Here is a 19,513-nt window from a genome sequence, read left to right as displayed (position 1 = left end):
TTGCCTTGGAGCAGCTCCGTTGGTGGCAGTGGGAGGCCTCTGCTCTGCTGTGGGGAAAGGGAATTTTCTTTAACCCTGGTTTTGGCTCTTTTCTCGTTCTGTCGTTCTGTCGGGGGTGAGAGAGAGGCCACAGAACTGGTAAGTTTGGGGGACAACAGGTTCAGGGTAGGACAGGCCTGCAGCTCCTATAGAGCTTTTGCCAAAGTTTTCCCTGCATCCCATGTTTCCCTCCTTCCATGTTGATCCCCTCCAGTCTGCCCTCTGTGGCATGGAAACTGGACTTTGTCAGTCTTGAGTCAACCCTAGAGTGTGGCATGGAAGCTTGTTCATGTTGGTGCTGCAGTTTCATGTCAGCATAGCTGTTTTGGTGGTGGTGTTTATAATTGGCTCAGTGTTTTCTTAAATTATATAGACAATACCTGATATGTTCTGCTCAGTACCCCACCCTCTCAGCCACATAGTGAGCCCCCTTCTCCCTGTGTGCCTCCCTGCCAGGTTCTCAGGGGTAAACAACTTCAGCAGCTGCATGCATATCCTGAAACTGTCAGCCAGTATAGACACACATGCTTGTGATTTTTTTTTTATAAGCCTAAATCTGATGACATATATTTTCCACTATTGATTTTTTTCACATAACATAATGGAGATTTTTCATGTATGTTCTCAATAGAGAACTCTGTTCTCTATTTTGTCTTTTATTTGTCTATAATATGAAGGTATATCATAATTAATGAATTGACTTCCTGTTGATGAACTTTAAACTAATTCATTTTGCTCTTTTATCTTCATACACACATATCGGAGTGCATGTGTTCCTTTAGGAGTAGAATTCATTTAAAATGTTGTAGCAGTATCCATGCTGTGTTCTCTAAGGCTGCACTGGTTTAAACTACCAAAACTATGAGGTTACCCATTTCCCCATTGGGTGCCATTATATTAAGTGAAAGAAATAATCCCGTTCAGTAGGCGTGTCAGTGATCACTGGTGAAATTGTGGCACTCACTGTTCAGCCTCTGGAGCTTGGTGGTGAGATCTCAGTCCTGAGTGGGCAGGTCCATAGTAACTGTGGAACTGAGCTCACCAGGACCTTGGCTCTGCTCAGCATGGTGTAAGCATCTTGCTGCTAGAAACAAGTGCTGCTGGTTGCATGCATGGTCTCTCCACTTTCCTTGGAGGTTAGGTACAATAATAGAACAGTTGAATTTTGGTGTAATATGCCATAGTACTCTGAACCTCTTCTGTGGGGAAGCAGGCATGTTAAGTATCAGTTGAAACCAGTCTGTCCTGTACTGCTGAGATAGGGATCTGAGATGGGGCGCTGAGAGGTGCTGGGAAACCTGATGCTGGAGCTTCTGGGAAAGCCTCTGGGAATGTGGTGAGGCAAGATTCCCTGTTGAGTAGGTCTTTCCTTCCAGCTGTGCAGCCATCATTCCCCCACACTGCTGGCTTCAGTGGGAAAATCCTGACAGTTTGCCCCTTATCATGCTTTGGGGGGAAGTCGTGGTTTCTTGGAAGGCATTTGGGGACCTGACCAGTAGCTGGTAGAGGAAATATGTGGAAGCCTGCACAGATGGGCCCATCCCAGGGCTCTCTGTGCAGGCCAAGTTGCCCAGTGGACTTTGGGAAGCTTGGCCTGTGGAACAACAGTGTCATTCACCTGTCATCAAGTGGGGAACAGAGAGGAGTGTGGTGGAGGTCATTGGGTGGAGAAGAGACTTCAGAATGGAGCTGTGTTGGATCTCAGCTCTTACCCACCCTACATGGCTATGGAACTTGAGCAAAGTTATTTTGTTTCTGTGGGCCTCAGTCTTCTTGTCTGGAATACAGCAATACTAATAGTCTCTACCTCACAGGGTGATTGTGAGGATTAAGAGTAATGTTTATAAAACTCTTAGCACTACCTAGTAAGTACTCAGTTATTTTAAGTAACCACTTGGATTTGTGTTCCTTTTTCCTTAAAAAAAAAAAATTCGTACATATATACACACATATGTGTGTGTGTATATACTTTTTTTTTTTTTTGGTTAAACTGAGGATTGGACCCAGGAGTGTTTTACCAGTGACCTACATCCCCAAATTTTTTAAAAAAAATTCTACTTTGAGACGAGTTCTCACTAAATTGCCCATGCTGAATTCAAACATGTGATCCTCCTGTGTCAGCCTCTCAAGTAACTGGAATTATAGGCATGTGCCACCATACCCAGCTAATAAATGTTTTAAATGGATGACTACATGTTATATTTGCTAAGTATAAATATGGGCATAGAGTAACATTGAGGAGGGGACGTCAGGAGATTAGTAGTCACCTGGAGATAGATGAAGGTAGGAGTTTTGGAAATAAAGGGGTGAAGGTGGGAGGTTTGGCAGGGAGCCTTTGGTGAGGCAGGAAAGTAAGTTTGGATGTTCCTTCTACACTGTTCCTGGTTTGAACCTCATCCTCAGTGCACACCAAGGCCCCAAATGCAAAGGCCTTGTCACATTATTAGGTGGACTGAGTGCTTGGGGTTTCTAGTAGGATGTCCTCCATTTGTTTTGAAGCAACTGAGTGAGACCCTAAAAGGTCAAGTGCCTGCCCCAAAACACAAGCTGTGGGACAGAGTGGAAGTGAGCCCAGGTCTGGGGCTCTAGGGAGTTGAGACTCTTTTCCTTCTCCATGCTGCCACCCATTACCCATTTCCAGATGTGACTAAGGAGACCTTCAAGGTATTAAGTGTGCTATTTACTCCTCCAGTTGCCTTATGAAATGAGGCCATTGAAGTGCAGAGAGGGAAGTAGATGATCGTCCAGTGTGAGACAGCTCTGGGATTCCCACGCAGGTCTGCTTGCCTCCAATCTCATGTTCTTTTTGTTCCCAATAGTGCAGGCCTCAAGTTCATGTCCATGATTGGTTTCATTCTCATGGTCACCTGTATTTGCACTGCTCTGTGTGTGCATGCAAGATGGTCACCTGTATTTGCACTGCTCTGTGTGTGCATGCAAGCTTGTATATGATGACACATTTATTTGCTGATGGTTTACCCAAACCAGCTTTCTGAGGTTTGCAGGTCGAATGTGGACAAGGCTGTACCTAAGGTCTGCAGAGTAAACTAGAATTTTAGAGACCAGATAGAGAAAAGGTAACCTTGTTCTCAGGAGCTGACCTTACTGGATGAACTTGTGGTCTGCAGGCCTGGGGGAAGTAGAGCACCCAGTGAGGCTGCAGCGGGACCTTAATAGATTGCAAGACTGTGGATAGGTCTGTGACACAAATCTGGATAACATATGTGAAGATTAACTATACAAATGGGATAATAGTGGCCTGTGGTGTGAGAGAGATTTCAGCATAGTGTGTGATATGTGCCGAAGTTGCTGCCCTGAGTGGCAGTAAGCAGGATGGAGACTTCACCCTGGCTCTGGAGGTCTGAGAGGGTTCTCAGAAGCAGCATAAATTTTACAACAAACCTCACTTGCCTCTTAGAGAGAAGATAGATTCAACTCAGGCTTTAATCCATGCTGCACTTAGCAGATAAGGACACCAAGACCCCAGAGGTGAGGTACCTTGCTCATTGAGGGCCAAGCCTGGATCCCACCCCACCACGCAATTTGTATGTGCTTAGTTACTGCCTGCAGCAGTTCTGGTGTGGCACTCGGTGAAAGAACCAGGTACTGATTCAGTTCTTGACCTGGCTCTTCTGTGAGTGAAGTTAGAACATTAGCCTTTCTGTTTTGCCCTCTGTAGGTTGAGTGTTGCACCCCTGCCTCTCCTTTTTATCTTTATTTGCCTAGAATTCATTCAGCCATTATTTCCTGAGTGTCTCAGGTGTCAGTTACCATTCATGGTGCTGGGAATTCTTCACTGAATGAAATAAACCAAAATCCCATTTTTGTAGAGCCTGTATTCTGGTGAGGAACATAGAGACTGAGAATTACAGTACGTGGTGTGTATTAGTTTCCTACACCTGCTGTAACGAAGTGCCAGAAACAGTGGCTTCAGCAGAAGAAATTTGTTCTACCACAGTTCTGGAGGCATAGAGGGGAATCTGTTCCATGCCTTTCTTGGCTTCTGTGGTTACTGGCCCCCATGGCGTCCTGCCTGTGGCAGCACAGCTCTCATTTCTGCCTCTCTCCTTGTGTTACATTACCTGGGGTTCCTCCACATCTGTGTAATAGGGTTTTCCAGAGATATAGAACTAATAGGAGATTAGTGCAACAGTATGACCTTGTTGTATGGGGTTCTCCAGAGAAGCAGAACCAGTTGAGGTATGCAAATATATAGAAAGATTAACTTTAAAGTGTTGGCTCACATAATTGTGGTGGCTGAGAAGTAATAAGAGCTGCAGTTAGCAAGCTGGAGACATAGCAGAGCTAATGGTATAAATTCCAATCCATGTCCAAAGGCCTGAAATCAGGAGAGGCAATGGTGTAAGTTTCAGTCTGAAGTCTGGCAGGCTTGAGACCCTAGAAGAGCTAGTATTTTAGTTTAAGTCCAAATGCAGGAAATGACCAATGTGCCAGCGTAAGCAGTCAGTTAATAGGGTTCCTTCTTACCTAGCCTGTTGGTTCTGTTCAGATCTTCATTTGATTGATGAGGGCTGCCCACATTAGGGAGGACAGTCTGCTTTACTCAAGTTTACCAATTCAAATATCCATGTCATCCAGAAAAACCCTCATAAACACAGAATAATGTTTGGCCAAATGTCTGGGCACCTCTGGGCTAGTCAAATTGACATAAAATTCACCATCGCACTCAACTAACTGTTTGCACAGACCATATTTCCAAATAGGGTCCCATTCTGAAGTTCCAGGGAGATGTGTTTTGGGACCCTTTACCCCAGGCAGTGTATGAGAGGGTGTGATTACTGTAGAGCAGGGGCAGTGCCTGGGTGGAGGGGAGGTGGGATGCCGAGGGGTGGCCAGGGAAGGCCCTGTGGAGAAGGCAGTGCTTGAACTTCAGTCTGGAGTGGGGGAGCTGGAGTATGGAGGAAGAGGAACAGCAAATGCAGAGGCCCAGGGTGTGTGTGTGCACCTCCAGATGGCTTAGGGACAGTGCAGTGGAAGTGTAATGTGGGTGTGCTTGGGGCAGTCATGATATAAAGTCCCAGAGGTTGGGGTTACGTGAGGGGACTGAGGATCAAGGAAGTCCTTGCCTGTGTTCATGAAGACTTTGACCTTTGCTCTAGTGGGATGGGAGCCACTCGTTGCTGTGAGTACAAGTGAAAGCAGGATAGGAGGTATAAGCCAGTTCATGACTGTTTCTAGGTTTATAAAAGTTGTTGGTATTCTGTTCACCCTTGATCCACCACACACTTGCTCCTTCTAATGCCTTTTTACTCAGTCCTCTCCCCACACATAAACCAGATGCATGAAGAGTATGAACTGAGGGTAGATAGGCTGCCAGGTGGAGGGCTGCCTGGGGTCTCTTGTGGCCACCCTGCCATGAGCTGCAGAGCCTCTTTATCTATGGTGGTGGTGAGGCCCTTTCCCCTCCAGCCCTGGGCCTGCCTGTTGAACACAGTTCTTGTGATTTAGGTGGTCATCACTGTGGGCAGATTTAGAAAATGCTGAGGTCAGTGTGTAAACTCAGTGAGTTCTGCTTCCCGGACACTTCTGTGTGAAGTCACTGTGCTGTGGAAAGAGTTGAGTCAGCTTCCTTGGTCAGTGGGCCATGTTTGGCCTTGAAAATACAGTGCAGGGAGGAGAGGTCACAAGGACCTGAGGGGAGAGAGTGAAGTGTGGTACACAGGCCTGGGGCCCTCACCACCACCCACTTTGTAACTGGCCTGCAGAGTCTTCACACTTTGTTCTTGCTTGTCCTAGAAACACTTGTGCCTGCAAACTAACAGACACTAACAAGAAGGAACTCCAGGTGGAGGCTTGCCCTCAGTGTACCTGACCTGGGGACTGAGACAATGCTGGGTCAGTTTGATTGCTGAGGGAATCATAACTTCAGATTCCTTGACCTAGAGCTGAAGGGAAATCGCCTTATCCAGTTGATGTGGGATTTCCTCTTTGAGCCTCCAAAGGAAAGGACCTGGAGCTGTGTGATGAGGGCTCCCCAAAGGTGGGCCAGCTTTTCCACCTCCTAAGGACTGAGTGCCAGAAGCCGCCCACTTTGGGAGGTTATCTGGTGGCGCTGTGGCCCCTCTGGAGAGCATCACTTTAGAATATAATTATGTGTAAGCAGAGATGGAAATAGAATTGCCCTGTGCCAGGAGCAGCTGCTCCTCTGTAGTATTTCGGGAGTTGCCTTTGGGTCGACACACAGTCTTTTTCTTCCTTTCTTCCAAGCAAAACACCCATACAAAGCCAAAGTTGTGAAGGCTATTCCTAGCTGGAAGTGAACATTGCAGATTTCATTCTGTGAGAGAGTGATTCCTTCTGCAGAGTTATTTTTGGGGTGCTTCCCCAAACACATCAAAAGAGCTTCCGTAGAGGAACTGCATTTAAATTGCACAGCCTTTCTCTGCCAGAGCCACTTGGGAAGTTCTGACTTGGGTGACATCCCTCGGATGTATGGGATCTGACTTTGGTTTTTTGTTACAGTTGGAGCAGAGAGGCCTTGCCCGAGAGTAGGAACCAGCTGAAGCATCAAGTGTTCCCACAAAAATCTTCATCCTCTGCACAGGGGTGGCTTTTGTCTCTGTAGATGTATCCCAGGCACTTAATACCTAAATACTTGTTGACAGGCAAGGTCATATTGGATGTAGGCCCTGACATCTTTGCTGCATGCTATGATTTAGCTTTTAGACTGCAGATTGGGGATGGAATGTTAAATTCTGGCCTCATCATTGCTGCCTTGGGGGAAGTCACTTGCCTTCCTGGGCCTCAGTTGTCTCATCTTTAACCTGGGGGTGAATGAATGACTGGAATGAGTAACTCCTTCCTTTGTGTCTTTCCCACCCACTCTGGGAAGCCCCTTTGCCCTGGCTCCCTGATCAGTGGGAACACCTTGAAAGCAGGACGTTCTAGGCAGAAGGAGCATGAATTCTTTGTTTCAACCAGCCTGACACAAGCTCATGGCCTTCAGCTCTAATGCTTCTTGTTGGCCTTCCTGTTTGGCTAGACATCCAGATTTCTTTATGGGGAAAAGAGGAGCAGGTGCAGAGGATTTGGCTAAATCTCCACTCCAGCCCTGGAGGCGGGTGTCTCCAGTTGCTCAACGTGATCTCCTTGTTCTTCTCTCAAGTTTCACATGACTTTCTCTCCTTGTCTTGAACAAAGACTCTTTATTTCTGGATGTTTTTATGAGGATTGCTTTTGCAATTACAAGTAAAACAGAAAAGAATGGATCCTGATTATAAAATTGTATGTACATTAGAGTCTGAATTTGTTAAGAAATATATGCACATAGGAAAAACACTATAAAAATCATATTTGGTTATCTCTGGATTTGGTATTTTAGGAAATTGTATCTATATTTTTTGACATTTTCTACATTGAACACATTTTCTTTATAATGAAAATGATTAAAATTACTGTTAATAACAAATAGCTACTACTGGAATTTAGTATGTGCCTGACACTATAAGAATGTGTCTTTACAGTCTTACTTAATCCTGTTATGAATGGGTGAGATCATTTTTAAAAATACAAATGTTAAATCTAATTTTTGTTATCATGGTAAAATATATTCAACATAAAACTTTCTAACCATTTTCAAGTGTATAGTTCTGTGGCATCAAGTACATTGCTATAAGATACTTCTAAAAATTCCTTATTTTTTGGTACTGGGTATAGTTCTGTGTATAGTTCTGTGGCATCAAGTACATTGCTATAAGATACTTCTAAAAATTCCTTATTTTTTGGTACTGGGTATAGTTCTGTGTATAGTTCTGTGGCATCAAGTACATTGCTATAAGATACTTCTAAAAATTCCTTATTTTTTGGTACTGGGACTTGAACTTGAGCACTCAACCACTGAGCCACATCTTCACTGAGTTGCTTGGCGCCTTGCTGTTGCTGAGACTGACTTCGAACTTGCTATCCTTATGTCTCAGCATCCTGAACTGCTGGGATTATAGGCATGCGCCACTATGCTTGGCTAAATTCCTTATTTTGTAAACAAAGAAACTGCAACTTAGTAAAGCAAATTACTTGCTGTGTTGGCATCCTGTCATTGTGACAGAATACCTGTGATAAATCAACTTAAAGGGAGGAAAGATTTTTTTTTTGGCTCATGGTTTTGGAGGTTTCAGTCCGTGGTCCACTGGCCCTGTGCCTTTGGGCCTGTGGTGAGGCAGTAGATCTTGGTGGGAGGATGTGGTGGAGCAGGCTGCTCACCTTGTGGCAACTGGAAAGCAAAGAGTGAGACAAGTAGGGTCTTTGGTCCCAGTATCCCCTTTCAAGGGCATGCCCCCAATGATCTAATTGCCTTTCACTTGGCCATATCTGTAAAGATTCCACCACCTCCCAATAGTGCCATGGGCTGGGAACCAAGCCTTCAACATACAAGCCTTTAGGACACATTCAAGATCCAAACTATAGCAGAGACTGGGTTTGGGTTTGAAACTGACAGATACGCAGAAGGACCTCTGGGCTGTCTGGTTTGTGGCTATTGGAGTCCATGATTTTTTCCTTCCCCTGCCTGCCACTGAGTATAGAAAGACGCTCACTGATATGTGTGTCTCCCTTGAAACTTGTAAGGGTTGAGTTTTGTGTATTTGTCAGGGAGGTATGATCAGCCTAGCATGGGATGTGTGGCTGACAGGAGCCACCTGTTGATGGATAGCAAGGTTGATGGTTTGTGTGCTTTGGTCTTCGTGAAGAAGGTTGAAGTGTGTGGGCTGCTGTGCTGGGAAGGGTGTGTGCTAGAATTCTGTCTAGTAGGTGCCTGCAGCCTGGTAGAGAGTAGTAGCTTAGAGCTCAGATACATGACTTGGTCGGGTCTGAGTGCACCGCTGTGGGTGATTCTGGAGAATGAACCTTGAACTTGGAGTTAGAAGGTCTGTGCTTCAGTCTTGATTTTACTGTGTGGCAGATGTGCTTTGGACTCAATTTCCTCATGTCTAAGTATGTGATAAAAGTGCATGTTGTGCCTGCCTCCTGTGAAGGTGGTGATGATTAAATGTCCTCATGTGTGGGAAGACTGCTAAGTAAGTGACAGGGTGCTCAAGGAAGTTCTGTGATGCGAGTTTTAAGTGTGTAATGGAGATGGGGTTGTCTGGGGCTGACCCCAGAGATCTGAGAAGGATGGCTTTAGATTTGAAGAGTGGCAGTTTGTTTTGCTGTCAGCTTGCTTCTTCTGCTGCTGTGAGACTGGTGAGGAAGTGTCCACCATCCACCTAGTATTGTGCTACCTAGAACTGAACATTTTGGATGTTACTGATATTTGTCCCAGCCAAATTCCTTGTATTCATTCTCCCCATGACTCACATTTCCTTACTGAAATGAACTGTGATTTAGATCATTTTGTAGCTTCACAGTGATTGAAAGCATGCAGTGACATTCTTTGGCCTTGTCTGTCTGCTTTGTCTTTACAGCAAATACCTGTCTGTTCTTTTCTCAAATCTCAAGTATCCAAGCGTGTGAGTGGGCCAGAAGGAGCTCAGCTTCATACTGGACCCATTTTGTGCAAGACACTGTAGAATATCAAGATAAAGAACTGTCAAATACAACTCCCCTTCCCCCATTTCATAGGGAAGATATGCAGTTTTGAGGCTTAGGGATAGGTAATTATAGTCCTTGGTCCACATGGAAGGAGGTGCATGTTGGAAATAGAAGTGAGCTCTTGGCACCACCTCTGTGACTTTTTGCTTCTTTTACAAAGGTTTTTGTGCTTGAATCAGTGCTTGATTTTGTGTTTTGCATCAGTTGTCTTCAAGTGGGGTTTCTGTCTAGTTGCCCTGAGACAGTTTTCAAGTCATTGCTGTTGCAGGGCATTTTTCATCTAACAGAAAGGCTGGGGTCTGTATAGGGCTTTGCCAAAATCTGTCTCTGTCCACTTGGTTTTGGCTTTGAGAGTGGTACTCGAAGACTAAGTCGTCACAGATATCTATTTTTGAACTGATTGTGGTTGGACTGCTTTGACATTTAATTTCCGGATCAAATCCTGATGGCCTGGTTTGCCCAGGCGGTTGGCTGCAAGCACCTCTGGTTGGCAGTGAGTGTATTTATAAAGTGTGAAGAGTCAGGTGAGTAGACACTCCAGTTCTGCTTTCCTCCAGGGCAGCAGCCGCAGAGAGGCTTCAATCCCTGCCGGAAGTGGGAGTGTAGTTTTTCCACTCTGCTTTCCTGAGTTTTCTTAAAATTGTTGACCTCATTAATTGCACGAAACCATTTCCTTTCAAGGAATCAAGTTTCTATCTAAAGTAAGTTTGTCTCTGCTGTAAGTCAGAGTTGTTGATTTACTGCATGCTGAGCCTTTTGTGCAGATTATCTGATGTAATCTTCACAACAACCCTAAAAAGTGAGTGCTCTTTTCTCCACTTTACAGAGGATCAAAGTGGTGTAGTCATTTGCCCACAGACCCAGACCCTGTAAGTAGCAGGACCTGAGATTGGAACCTGGGTGCTTCTGACCAGAATTTGTCCTTTGCACCACAGCCTGGGGAAGTAGAAGATGTCCTGTCTGGGAACAGGGAGCTCAGCGGAGCTCCTTGGCCCATTTGACCTTCCCCTCAGGAGAGGCCAGCTGTGGGTGCTGGGGACACAAGACCCCCAGAGGCAGGGACAGATAACCTCCGTGTGGACCTGGAGTCATGTTTGAGGCTGATACTCTAGAGTGGCTGAATCATAGGACTCTCAGTTTTCACTCCGTTGGATTTTCTCCTGTTTTACTGTTTGTCTCTCTGTCCCCATTCAAGACCCTCGGGGGGGTTCATGGAGGTGGTGAGATCCAAGAGACTACATCGGTGGTGATGGCATCCTGTGTGCACAGCCGTTGACCCAACCATTCCCTCTCTTCCATGTTCCATGTTCTTCTACATGTTTGGGGAGTAAACATGAGTTTGTGTGCTTAGTCCTCCACAGCTTTCCCCCAAGCTACTTACAGAGTACTGGCAGGAATGCTGCTGCTCAAGGTCATTTATATTTGTAGGCGTGCCCAGTCTCTTGGCAGTTTGCCAGGTATCCTCATTTGGCGCTCCCAGAGAGCCACCACCATCCCCATTTTACAGACAGGGATTTTTAAGGGAAGTCACAGACCTGACACTCTTCGGTAGCATATTTTCTTTCATGTTATAGTTTCCCCTGAAAGTTTCCTGAAAAACATCTGAGGAGGTGTTTGTTTAACTCAGCTTGTACAGAGGGTGAAAGAACGCCTCTTCAGAGCTGCTGCCTGTGGGGTTCTCTGTCAGGAGTGCCTGGGTCCATCCTGGGTCCTTTCTGGGTATTTCCTGACTTTGTGAGCTGGAGTTGACTCCTTAACCTTGCTGAGTCTGTATCCCATAAATTGCAGATAGTAATAATATCTAAAAGAGGCTGTAGTAAGATATAAATAAGACAGCATATATAAGATCACCCAGGACTTAATTAATGGGTTACTATTTGTCATTTATTTTTTAGTCAGCATGACTTGGAAAAAGCACAGATCTCAGTACTGAAGTTGAGGCCTGAGAAACTCCCCACTTCTAGGGTCAGTGGCAACTGACCTCCCCTGCAAACCTTCCCCCCAAACAAGAGGGAGGAACCCTTAGTTCAGGTAGAATCTTTCCGAGATTTCCCATTCTTTTTGGTCTTAGGAGGAGTTGGAACTCTAAGGAAATCCATGTTAACTCCTGTGGCTTCTCAGAAATGCCCAGGCCAGTGGTTTAAAAATGAAGAATTTCCAAAATAAGAAATGGAGGTATTTTATTTGTGCACATTGGACCATCTGCACCTTCAGTGCATGCAGCTTCACTGATTATACAGCGGTCTCAAGGCAACTTTTTTTTCTTTTCTTGAGGTGACTTTTAAAGGCCTCTTGGCCTCACCTCTCAAAGACCCCCACTCAAGCATCTAGTAGATTCAGACTTATGTTTTCAACCACCCAATGAGAAGTCTTTTTCTCCTCCTGATCTCCCTCCTTCCCTCTTTAGTTTTTATAAGTTTGAGTTAGATAAGTATAGGGGTAGTTCCTGAGGAGCCAGGAGAGGGACCTGTGAGTTTGATCATTGGGGATTCCAATTAATGTGTCTATTTGCCATGTGAGCTTGAGCAATTATCTTTACTTCAGGCATTGAGGAACTTGCAGTTTGTGAGGAATATTGGTTTGCAGATGTCCTTGTGTGAATATTGCTGAGGTTGCCGACAATGATTCTTTTCTTCAGAGGTTGAGTCTTGGCACAGTGGTGGTGGTGGTAATGTTGACTTTTAAGTCTTAATGCATTATGGACTAGAAATTTGCAAACTGTGTTTTTGCCTGCTAATAGGATTACAAATAGGATTAAGAACTGGGCTTCCCAGTGTGAGGTGCTTTCTCCTTGAGCTCCCAGATTTATACCACCTGGGGTGGTTGATTTCAGTTACCTGCATATCATTTACCTGTTCCAACTACTGCTCCTCAGTAGCAGGAACTTGGCCTGTCCCTGTTGTATCTTAGGCATCTTGCCTCAGACATCTATGTGGAACACAACTGATATCTACTTGAAGGATTTGGAATCATTTCACATGGCAGAAAGAAGGCAGATTAGATTGTCATGTCAGCTGTGGCCATTTATTATGCAGAATTGTCTCTCAGCCACTGGGGGTGCTGGGAGTCACTTGGGGCTAGGGACGCTGACTGTGCTCCTTTTGCCTGCTGCTGCCACAAAGCCAAACTTGTCTCCCTTCCCTGCATCAAGTCCACAGCCTCTCCATTGAGAAGCATGGAACCCATCTGTCTTCTCTTTCTTTACCATCCCTTTGTCCTTAACCCAGTGCCGGGTACTCAGCTGCTTGGTTGGTCTGTTGAGAACTTGTTATTGTTTCCCCTTCAGACTTGGAAGAACAGTCAGAACCATGTTAAGAACTGTTTGCAGAACACTGGTTCCACAAGGAAATGAGAGCGTGGTCTTGTCCTTGCTTTATGAATGAGGAAAGCAGAAGGACACTAGAGTTTACAAAATACCACCCCCAAAATATGGCACTGTGGACTTCCAACTGAGGGCACTGGGGAAATAGCAAAGGCAGGGAGGGGCTTTCTCTGAACTTCCCTTATCTGCCTGAAGACAGATCCTACAAAAAGAACTCAAATGTTATGAATCCCCACCCCCTTGAGTCTCAGCAACCAGGGAAGATTAAACTTGAGTCACAGAAGAGGGGACTCACAGAGAGGGAACTGGAGATTAACACCATGCCCAGACAGACTTTGTCACGGGCTACCACCCATTCATCTTTCCTCGAAATCATTTTGTTCTGCCCTAAGTTGCCTGCATGCCTCCTCCCCTCCTCCCTATGAAGAGGGAATATAAGCTTCTAGATCTCCCTGAGTTTTCAAGTATGCTCTATTCTTTCATATGATGTCCTGTGCACTAAATAAATTTATAATTTATTATTTATAAATTTTCTCCTGTTAATCTACTTATGGACAGCTTATTTCATAGACTCAGACCCTTAGAGGGAAGAAGGAAAGTTTTTTTTTTTTTTTTCCCTATAGTACCAAGTGTGTGATAGTTAAGGCCTTGGGCTGTGAAGTTCAGGAATCCTGGGTTTGAATTCTGTGTGTACATTGTCCCAGTAGTGTGACTTTGGGTAACTTCCTCCATCGTTTAACTAGATATAAAAATGGCACCTACCTCGGATGTATTGTGAGCATTAGGCGAGCTAAGTTCTTTAACTCAGTGTCTGATATCTGATAAGCAGCCAGTAAGTGTTACGGACTGCTCTTGGTTTTATGATTAATATTAAGAGGGAATAAGTGACTCGTTGGGTCCCAGCTGGAGCCAGGACCCCTGCAGGAGGCCCCTTCTAGAGCTCCAGCTCTGTGATGCTTGTTGATGATCTTGAACCACACTGGTAGCTGGAACCTGTGACTTGGTTGTGGCAGCAAAAGGAAGTAGATGTTGCAGCAGCACAACTGTGTGCATGCAGGGAAATGTCCTGAGTTTGTAATTTAGAGAAAACAAAGACTCTTCCATAGACAGGAAAATGGGGCTAATCACAGTGGACTTGGAGAATGTATGGCTTTTCTTAGCAAAGCCAGTGCTCTTTATTTCATCAAAAAGCAACAGTTTCTGAAACCCGAAGGTAGCAATATATGTGCTTAAACTGGTGGTTTTTTGTATAGCCCAGTGATAGTTTAGTGTAAGTTCCAAGATGCAGGAAATGCTGACTTCTACAATCATCTACTGGGACTAGCAGCACCACTGGGCACTCAGAATTAATCTCTTAAAAATATGTGACTTGTTGAAGGTGTATGACTCTGGACAAAATCCCAAAGGGACTGGATTTTGGTATTAGCCCCTGATTTTCAGGTCTGGGACTTTTTATTTCTGTTGTTCAGGCTGGAGAGTCATAAGCTTTCTTTTTTCCCAAAGTTATAATAATTTTGTTCTTTAGATCCTTAAGTGCTCATTGTTTTTGTTATTTTGGAAGAAAATGGTTTTAGATGCTATAAATTACCTAACAATAGAAAGTTTCTGGCTTATACGTCAGTTGGAAATATGACCTTCTCCCTTGTTTGGAAGCAGCATAGTTTAGGGACAGTTGAGTATAATGGTTAAGAGAATATGCTTTTAGCCCTAGGTTCCTGCCCTGTCTGTGCTTCCAACAAGACGTAAGACTTTGGGCAAACTCTTTAAGCTCTCTGTGTTCTGTCTGTAAAATGAACTAAAAATAATATTATTACGTTATAGGTTGTTGAGAGAAGTAAACTGGGTAACATGTAAAACCCTCCATGTAGCGAGCATCTTCTCTTAACTCTTTAGCAAATAGAAGCTATTACTGTCATCATTGTCAGTATCAGTGAAAGGCCTTCCAGGAGACAGGATTCTGGACCTGGCTTTGCCATTGCTGACAGTTGCCTTGGGTATGTCACAGAACCTCTCTGACTCTCAGTATTTTTTGAAACGAGGGAGTTGCCCAGACACTTCAGATGTGGTCTGTTTCAACCAGTCTGCCCTCCATGTTCCTTGTCAGGCTCTCTAGAGGGGATGCTGCCTGCTGGGATTGAGGAACTCTTTCTCCAGTAGCTACTCTGCTAGGTATTGGTCCTGATAACCCTTGTTTTTTCCCCCCTTGATTTTATATTCTTAATGTCTTTCCCTTTTTCTGGCTCTGCTACAAGACTCTCATGGTTTGTTTTTTTTTTTTTTTTTTTTTCCAAGTGTGTCTCAGACTGAAGGTTGGTCCGCCTGTTGGATTGGAGTCGAGACTCAACCTGACTGGGCCACCATGTGTGTTGCTGCAAAGAAGGTTGATCCCATCACCATTTTGCTGTTGGCTTTCAGATTGTATCTGTTTTTATGCGCCCTGGCCCTTTGAGGCTGACCAGGAACACCCCCTCAGGAGGAAGGAGTGGCTTTTGTGATCCATAATAATCTGCCTTCTTGTTTGGTTTCCTTCCTGACCTTAGGTTCAGCTTGAACTTTAAAGAGCTTACCAGAGCTAATCTCAGTGTCATTTTATATTTGCACAGGCTTCTTTGTTAGCCCTGACTTTTGCCAGAAGTGGAGCTGTGGCATTAGGCGTTCATCTTTGGCCAGCTGTTGATGTTTCAGGCTTATCTTCAGGTTCTCCAGGACAGACAGGCACAATGAATTAATTGAGCTGTTTCAGTCCACTTCTACCTAACTGAATACCTGCCCAGTGAGTGCTGTAGCTCACCTGCCGGTTACCTGATTTGCCAGCAGCCCTGTCCTGTCAGCATCTTGCTCCCATCAGCAGACTCAGTCTAGTCATTCATAATTGGTTTGCTATGCTTTCCAGAGAGCTGAATTAAAGGTGCCAGCATATCCTCTTTCTGTGCAGTCCCTCTGCACTGCCATCTTGCTGCTGCCAGTCAGGATCACTGGTGATTCTAAGCTTCATAAAAACTACTGAAAGACCAGGTGCATAATGAGGGCATGTGTGTTTCCAGGGTTGGTTCTCTCTCACTTTTCTTTCCTTGGTGTCAGACTAAGTTTCTAGCCAGTTGATCTTAAAGTACCACTGATGGTTATACCTGTTTAGAAACGCTCTTTCAAGGCTTGGGACCCAAGATGGTGTGTATTTTTTAATGACTGCTGACATTTCTTGACTTTAGGGACTTACATGCCTGTCTCTAAAGAGAAAAATGAGAAGGAGGGTAAGGGAGTCCAGCCTTCCCTGACCACAGAAGGCTGTCCTTATTCATGGTCTGTGTTTGTCCTCTCAACTGTTTTCTTTGGTTGAAAAGTCTTACCATCAGCCTCTTGGCTCCTAGTAGAGCCCTGGCTAGGTGCGATTTGTTGTTAAAAATATCGTGGGGATATAGCAACCCATGTTAATTATTCCAAGGAATTGCTTGTTTTAAATTTCTTTTGGCCTTTTAAAAAGTGGTATACTATTTGTGTTCCTTCTGCTCAGGTTTGAATATATTAAAAAATGGAGTGAAACTAGAAAAAAAATGTTTTAACTACTTTGACTTCACTGTGGTTTTGTATTTTGCTTTTAGTTTCCTTTTGATATTTCCTGGTGGAATTAGAAATTTTCAAAATATTTTAAAGGGCCATGGCTCCCCAAAATGTTAAACATAGAATTACCATCGGACTCAGCAGTTCCATCTTAGCTATGTCCTCAAAAGAACTGAAAAGAGGGACCCACGTCTTCATAAATGAATATTCATAACAGCACTGTTTACAATAGCCAAAAAGTAGAAGCAACACACATTTCCATGGTTGAATACATGGATATACAAAATGTGGTATATCCATATTTAAAGCTATAAAAAGAAATGAAGTACAGATAATGTGTCACAGTGTGGTAAACCTTGGAAACATGCTGTCAGTGAGAAGCCAAATGCAAGAAGCCACATATGTATCATTCCATTGTATAAGAAATATCCAGAACCGGTACTTCATGCCATAGAGACAGAAAGCAAACGGGTGGCCTCCGGGGGTTGGGAGAAGAGAGGGTGAGGCCTGACTGCTTTTGGGGTGATGCACCCCGTGGAACAACATGTGCAGCGTGGTTGCAGCCTGTGAACACCTAAATGCCCCTGAACTGTACACTTCAAGGGGGTAACATGTGAGTTTTTACTTCAGTTCAAATGACTTGGAGGGGCAGCCATATATGTTCTTGCCAAGGAAAGCTTTTAAAGTGACACTACATGGGAATTGCTCCCTGGTGAGGCCCTCGAATGTGGGTATGAGAAGGGAGTGCAGAGTCCATTGGCCAGGGTTAGAATATCAGCCTGTCACTCAGCCACGGTGGGTAAGTGAGCCCCCTGCATGTGGCCTCACCACTCTGTCTGCTTCCTCTTCTGTAAAGAGGGCTTAGAAGCAGGTCTTCCCTTTTAGGGTTGCTGTGAGAATCAGATGAGATAATGGATATAAAATGCTGAGCGCCCTGGAAGTGCTTAATAAATATTAACCTTTATCTCAGGTCTGTGGAAGGAGAGAATGAAGTGGATTCCGGGAAGGAGGCAAAATTCTGGAACCGGAGAAATGGGATTGATGTCAGCCTCTAGGTTTAGGTTTGACCTTTGAGGAAAGGATAAAAACATCCTGTCCTCCAGACTCCTTTCAGAAGTCACCATAACTATGTGCAGCCAGTGAAACTCGTGAGGGCCAACTCCTACCAACTACAGCAGAGTATGCAGAAGCACTGGGGAGCGTGCCTGGCGGATGGCAAGGGCTCTGGAAGTGAATGCACCGAAGAACAAAACGTGGCACATTCTGGCAGTCTCAGGCGCCTGGGGTGGGGCCCCTGCCCACTTCTCTCTGAGCTGCCTGGTCCGCACCAGGTGGTCTTGTCATCTGGAGCTGTCTGAGTCAGCATTGGGCACACCCTGAGATGCACTTGCTTCTTCTCTTAGCCTCCTGGTACTTGGAGGGCATTGAGCTACTGGGTTTGCCTTCGTGGGCTTGTTGTGTGTTTCTCATTCCTACTTTTGTCCATGGAAGAAACAACCTCATCATCCCCTGGGCCCAGGTGGACCTTGCAGCTGGGTAGAGGACTGAGTCAACCTGGACCTCAGGTGCAGCTTCATCCTTCAGCCTCAGGGGAGGAGGGCAGGTGGTGAGGGAGGAAGGCCTGGCTGACCCCATTGGAAGGAAATAGTTCTTATTGCTTCTCAGCTCACAGTTGTGGAGTAGGGATACTAATTTGAGGATACTACTTGGTGTAAATGGCTTGTTGACCTCTCTTTCCTAATTCTGTTTGCACTAAACATCCTTACTGCTAAATTAGCACCTTATCACATACTTGTGGTTCTTTACTGTTCTTGCTTTTCAGTTTAATGCCCCAATAATGTTGACTGGTGTAGAAAGATCACTGGACTTGAGGTCTGAAGAGCAGGGCTTAGCAGTTATAGGACTTCACTTACTTAATCTGCCTAACTAACCCCTTTCTTCTTTTGGGGCTAGCAGCCCCTCTTCTTCAGAGGCACTCCTGCCCACCCCCATCTACTCTTGGGGCCTACCTGGAATGGGTTTTGGTCCCTGTATTCCAGGTCCACTGGGCTAGCCAGGGCTCTTCCTGGAAAAAAAAAAAAAAAAAATTAAGTGAAAGGAAGAATTAATTATGAGGACTTGATGTCTCAAGAGAATCCAAAGCAGTAATTGTGACCGTGTAATAAATAGGATGTTAAAATAGGGCCTTTCCCCGCTTCTGTTTCTATAGAGACAGCAGGACATGGATATTCTATACCAAAGTGAATGTGAAACAGCCTCTGTGTAGAAATTGCAGAGGCAAAGCACAGAGCAGGATTTGGACCCCACACCAGATCAAAGATATTAAAGGGATCTGACCGTGGAGGCGGGAGGATTTGATGCAGAGAGCTGCTGTGTGTCCTGTTGTTCTGCCATCTTACAGGCCCAGGGTGGGAGGCTCAGAGGCCTGGAAGACAGTGTTTCAAGCCTTGTCCCTGGACTGTTGAACTTGAAGCCAAGGGCCTTTTCTTTGGGCTGGTGGAGCTGCAGTGACCTTGGAATGCTGCCTGTGGGGAAAGCTGGCCTGTGTGGGTTGGAGGAAGCTGCCACCTTCACCTGGGACACCCCCCCGCCCCCCAGCTTTTGTCATCCCTAGTTCCTCTTTTGCCTCCGCTAAACAGAGATGTTTTCTTCCCATAACTTAGAACCACGGGTCCAAAGTGATAGGCATCTTGACCCCTGAATTTTCTTTCTTGTGGCTTTTCTCATGTGCACAGTGGGTTACCTGAACTTGTCTCACAGTTACTGACATGACCAAATGAAATCATGCGCATGAAAGCATGGGGGCCCATGACATGGGAGACAGGGAGGCTGTCAGAGTCAGCCAACCGCCTGACACTAAAGATTTGATGATCCTGAACACCATTGGTTTTTTTACTGCAATTAAACATAACTTCAGAAACAAATGCTGTTAGCACCTTTTTTTTTTTTTTTTTTTTTAATCGCAGATTTGCTCAAATTGGCTTGTATATTTGCAGGAAATGAATGAATGGCTTTTGATAAATTATGACCTTTCCCAGCCTAAAAAAA

The 19,513-nt window shown here is 44.9% G+C and overlaps 1 protein-coding gene and 1 long non-coding RNA gene across 10 annotated transcripts in view; one reads left to right on the top strand and one right to left on the bottom strand.

Annotated features, from left to right (window-relative positions):
* The window catches only part of SMCO4 (single-pass membrane protein with coiled-coil domains 4), a 61,642-nt gene that overhangs the window by 6,504 nt on the left and 35,625 nt on the right, over positions 1-19,513 (top strand). Inside the window, exon 1 of one of the 9 annotated variants that reach the window (XM_079102062.1) lies at positions 10,000-10,109. The exons of the other annotated variants lie outside the window; for them this stretch is intronic. Coding sequence (XP_078958188.1) covers positions 10,031-10,109 — 79 coding nt within the window. The 5' untranslated portion in view covers positions 10,000-10,030. Of the gene's footprint in view, positions 1-9,999; positions 10,110-19,513 lie in introns of those variants that run through there. 9 annotated transcript variants of the gene reach the window in all.
* On the bottom strand, positions 2,029-10,101 carry LOC306638759. Its single transcript, XR_013757552.1, has 3 exons — positions 7,843-10,101; positions 2,948-7,679; positions 2,029-2,906 (listed from the first exon to the last, which is right to left on the bottom strand). It is a non-coding gene; the product is annotated as an uncharacterized lncRNA (long non-coding RNA).

The sequence above is a fragment of the Sciurus vulgaris genome, assembly GCF_902686455.1.
Source record: "Sciurus vulgaris genome assembly, chromosome: 11".
Classification (NCBI taxonomy): Eukaryota; Metazoa; Chordata; class Mammalia; order Rodentia; family Sciuridae; genus Sciurus; species Sciurus vulgaris.
This window is presented reverse-complemented; position numbering and strand designations above follow the sequence as displayed.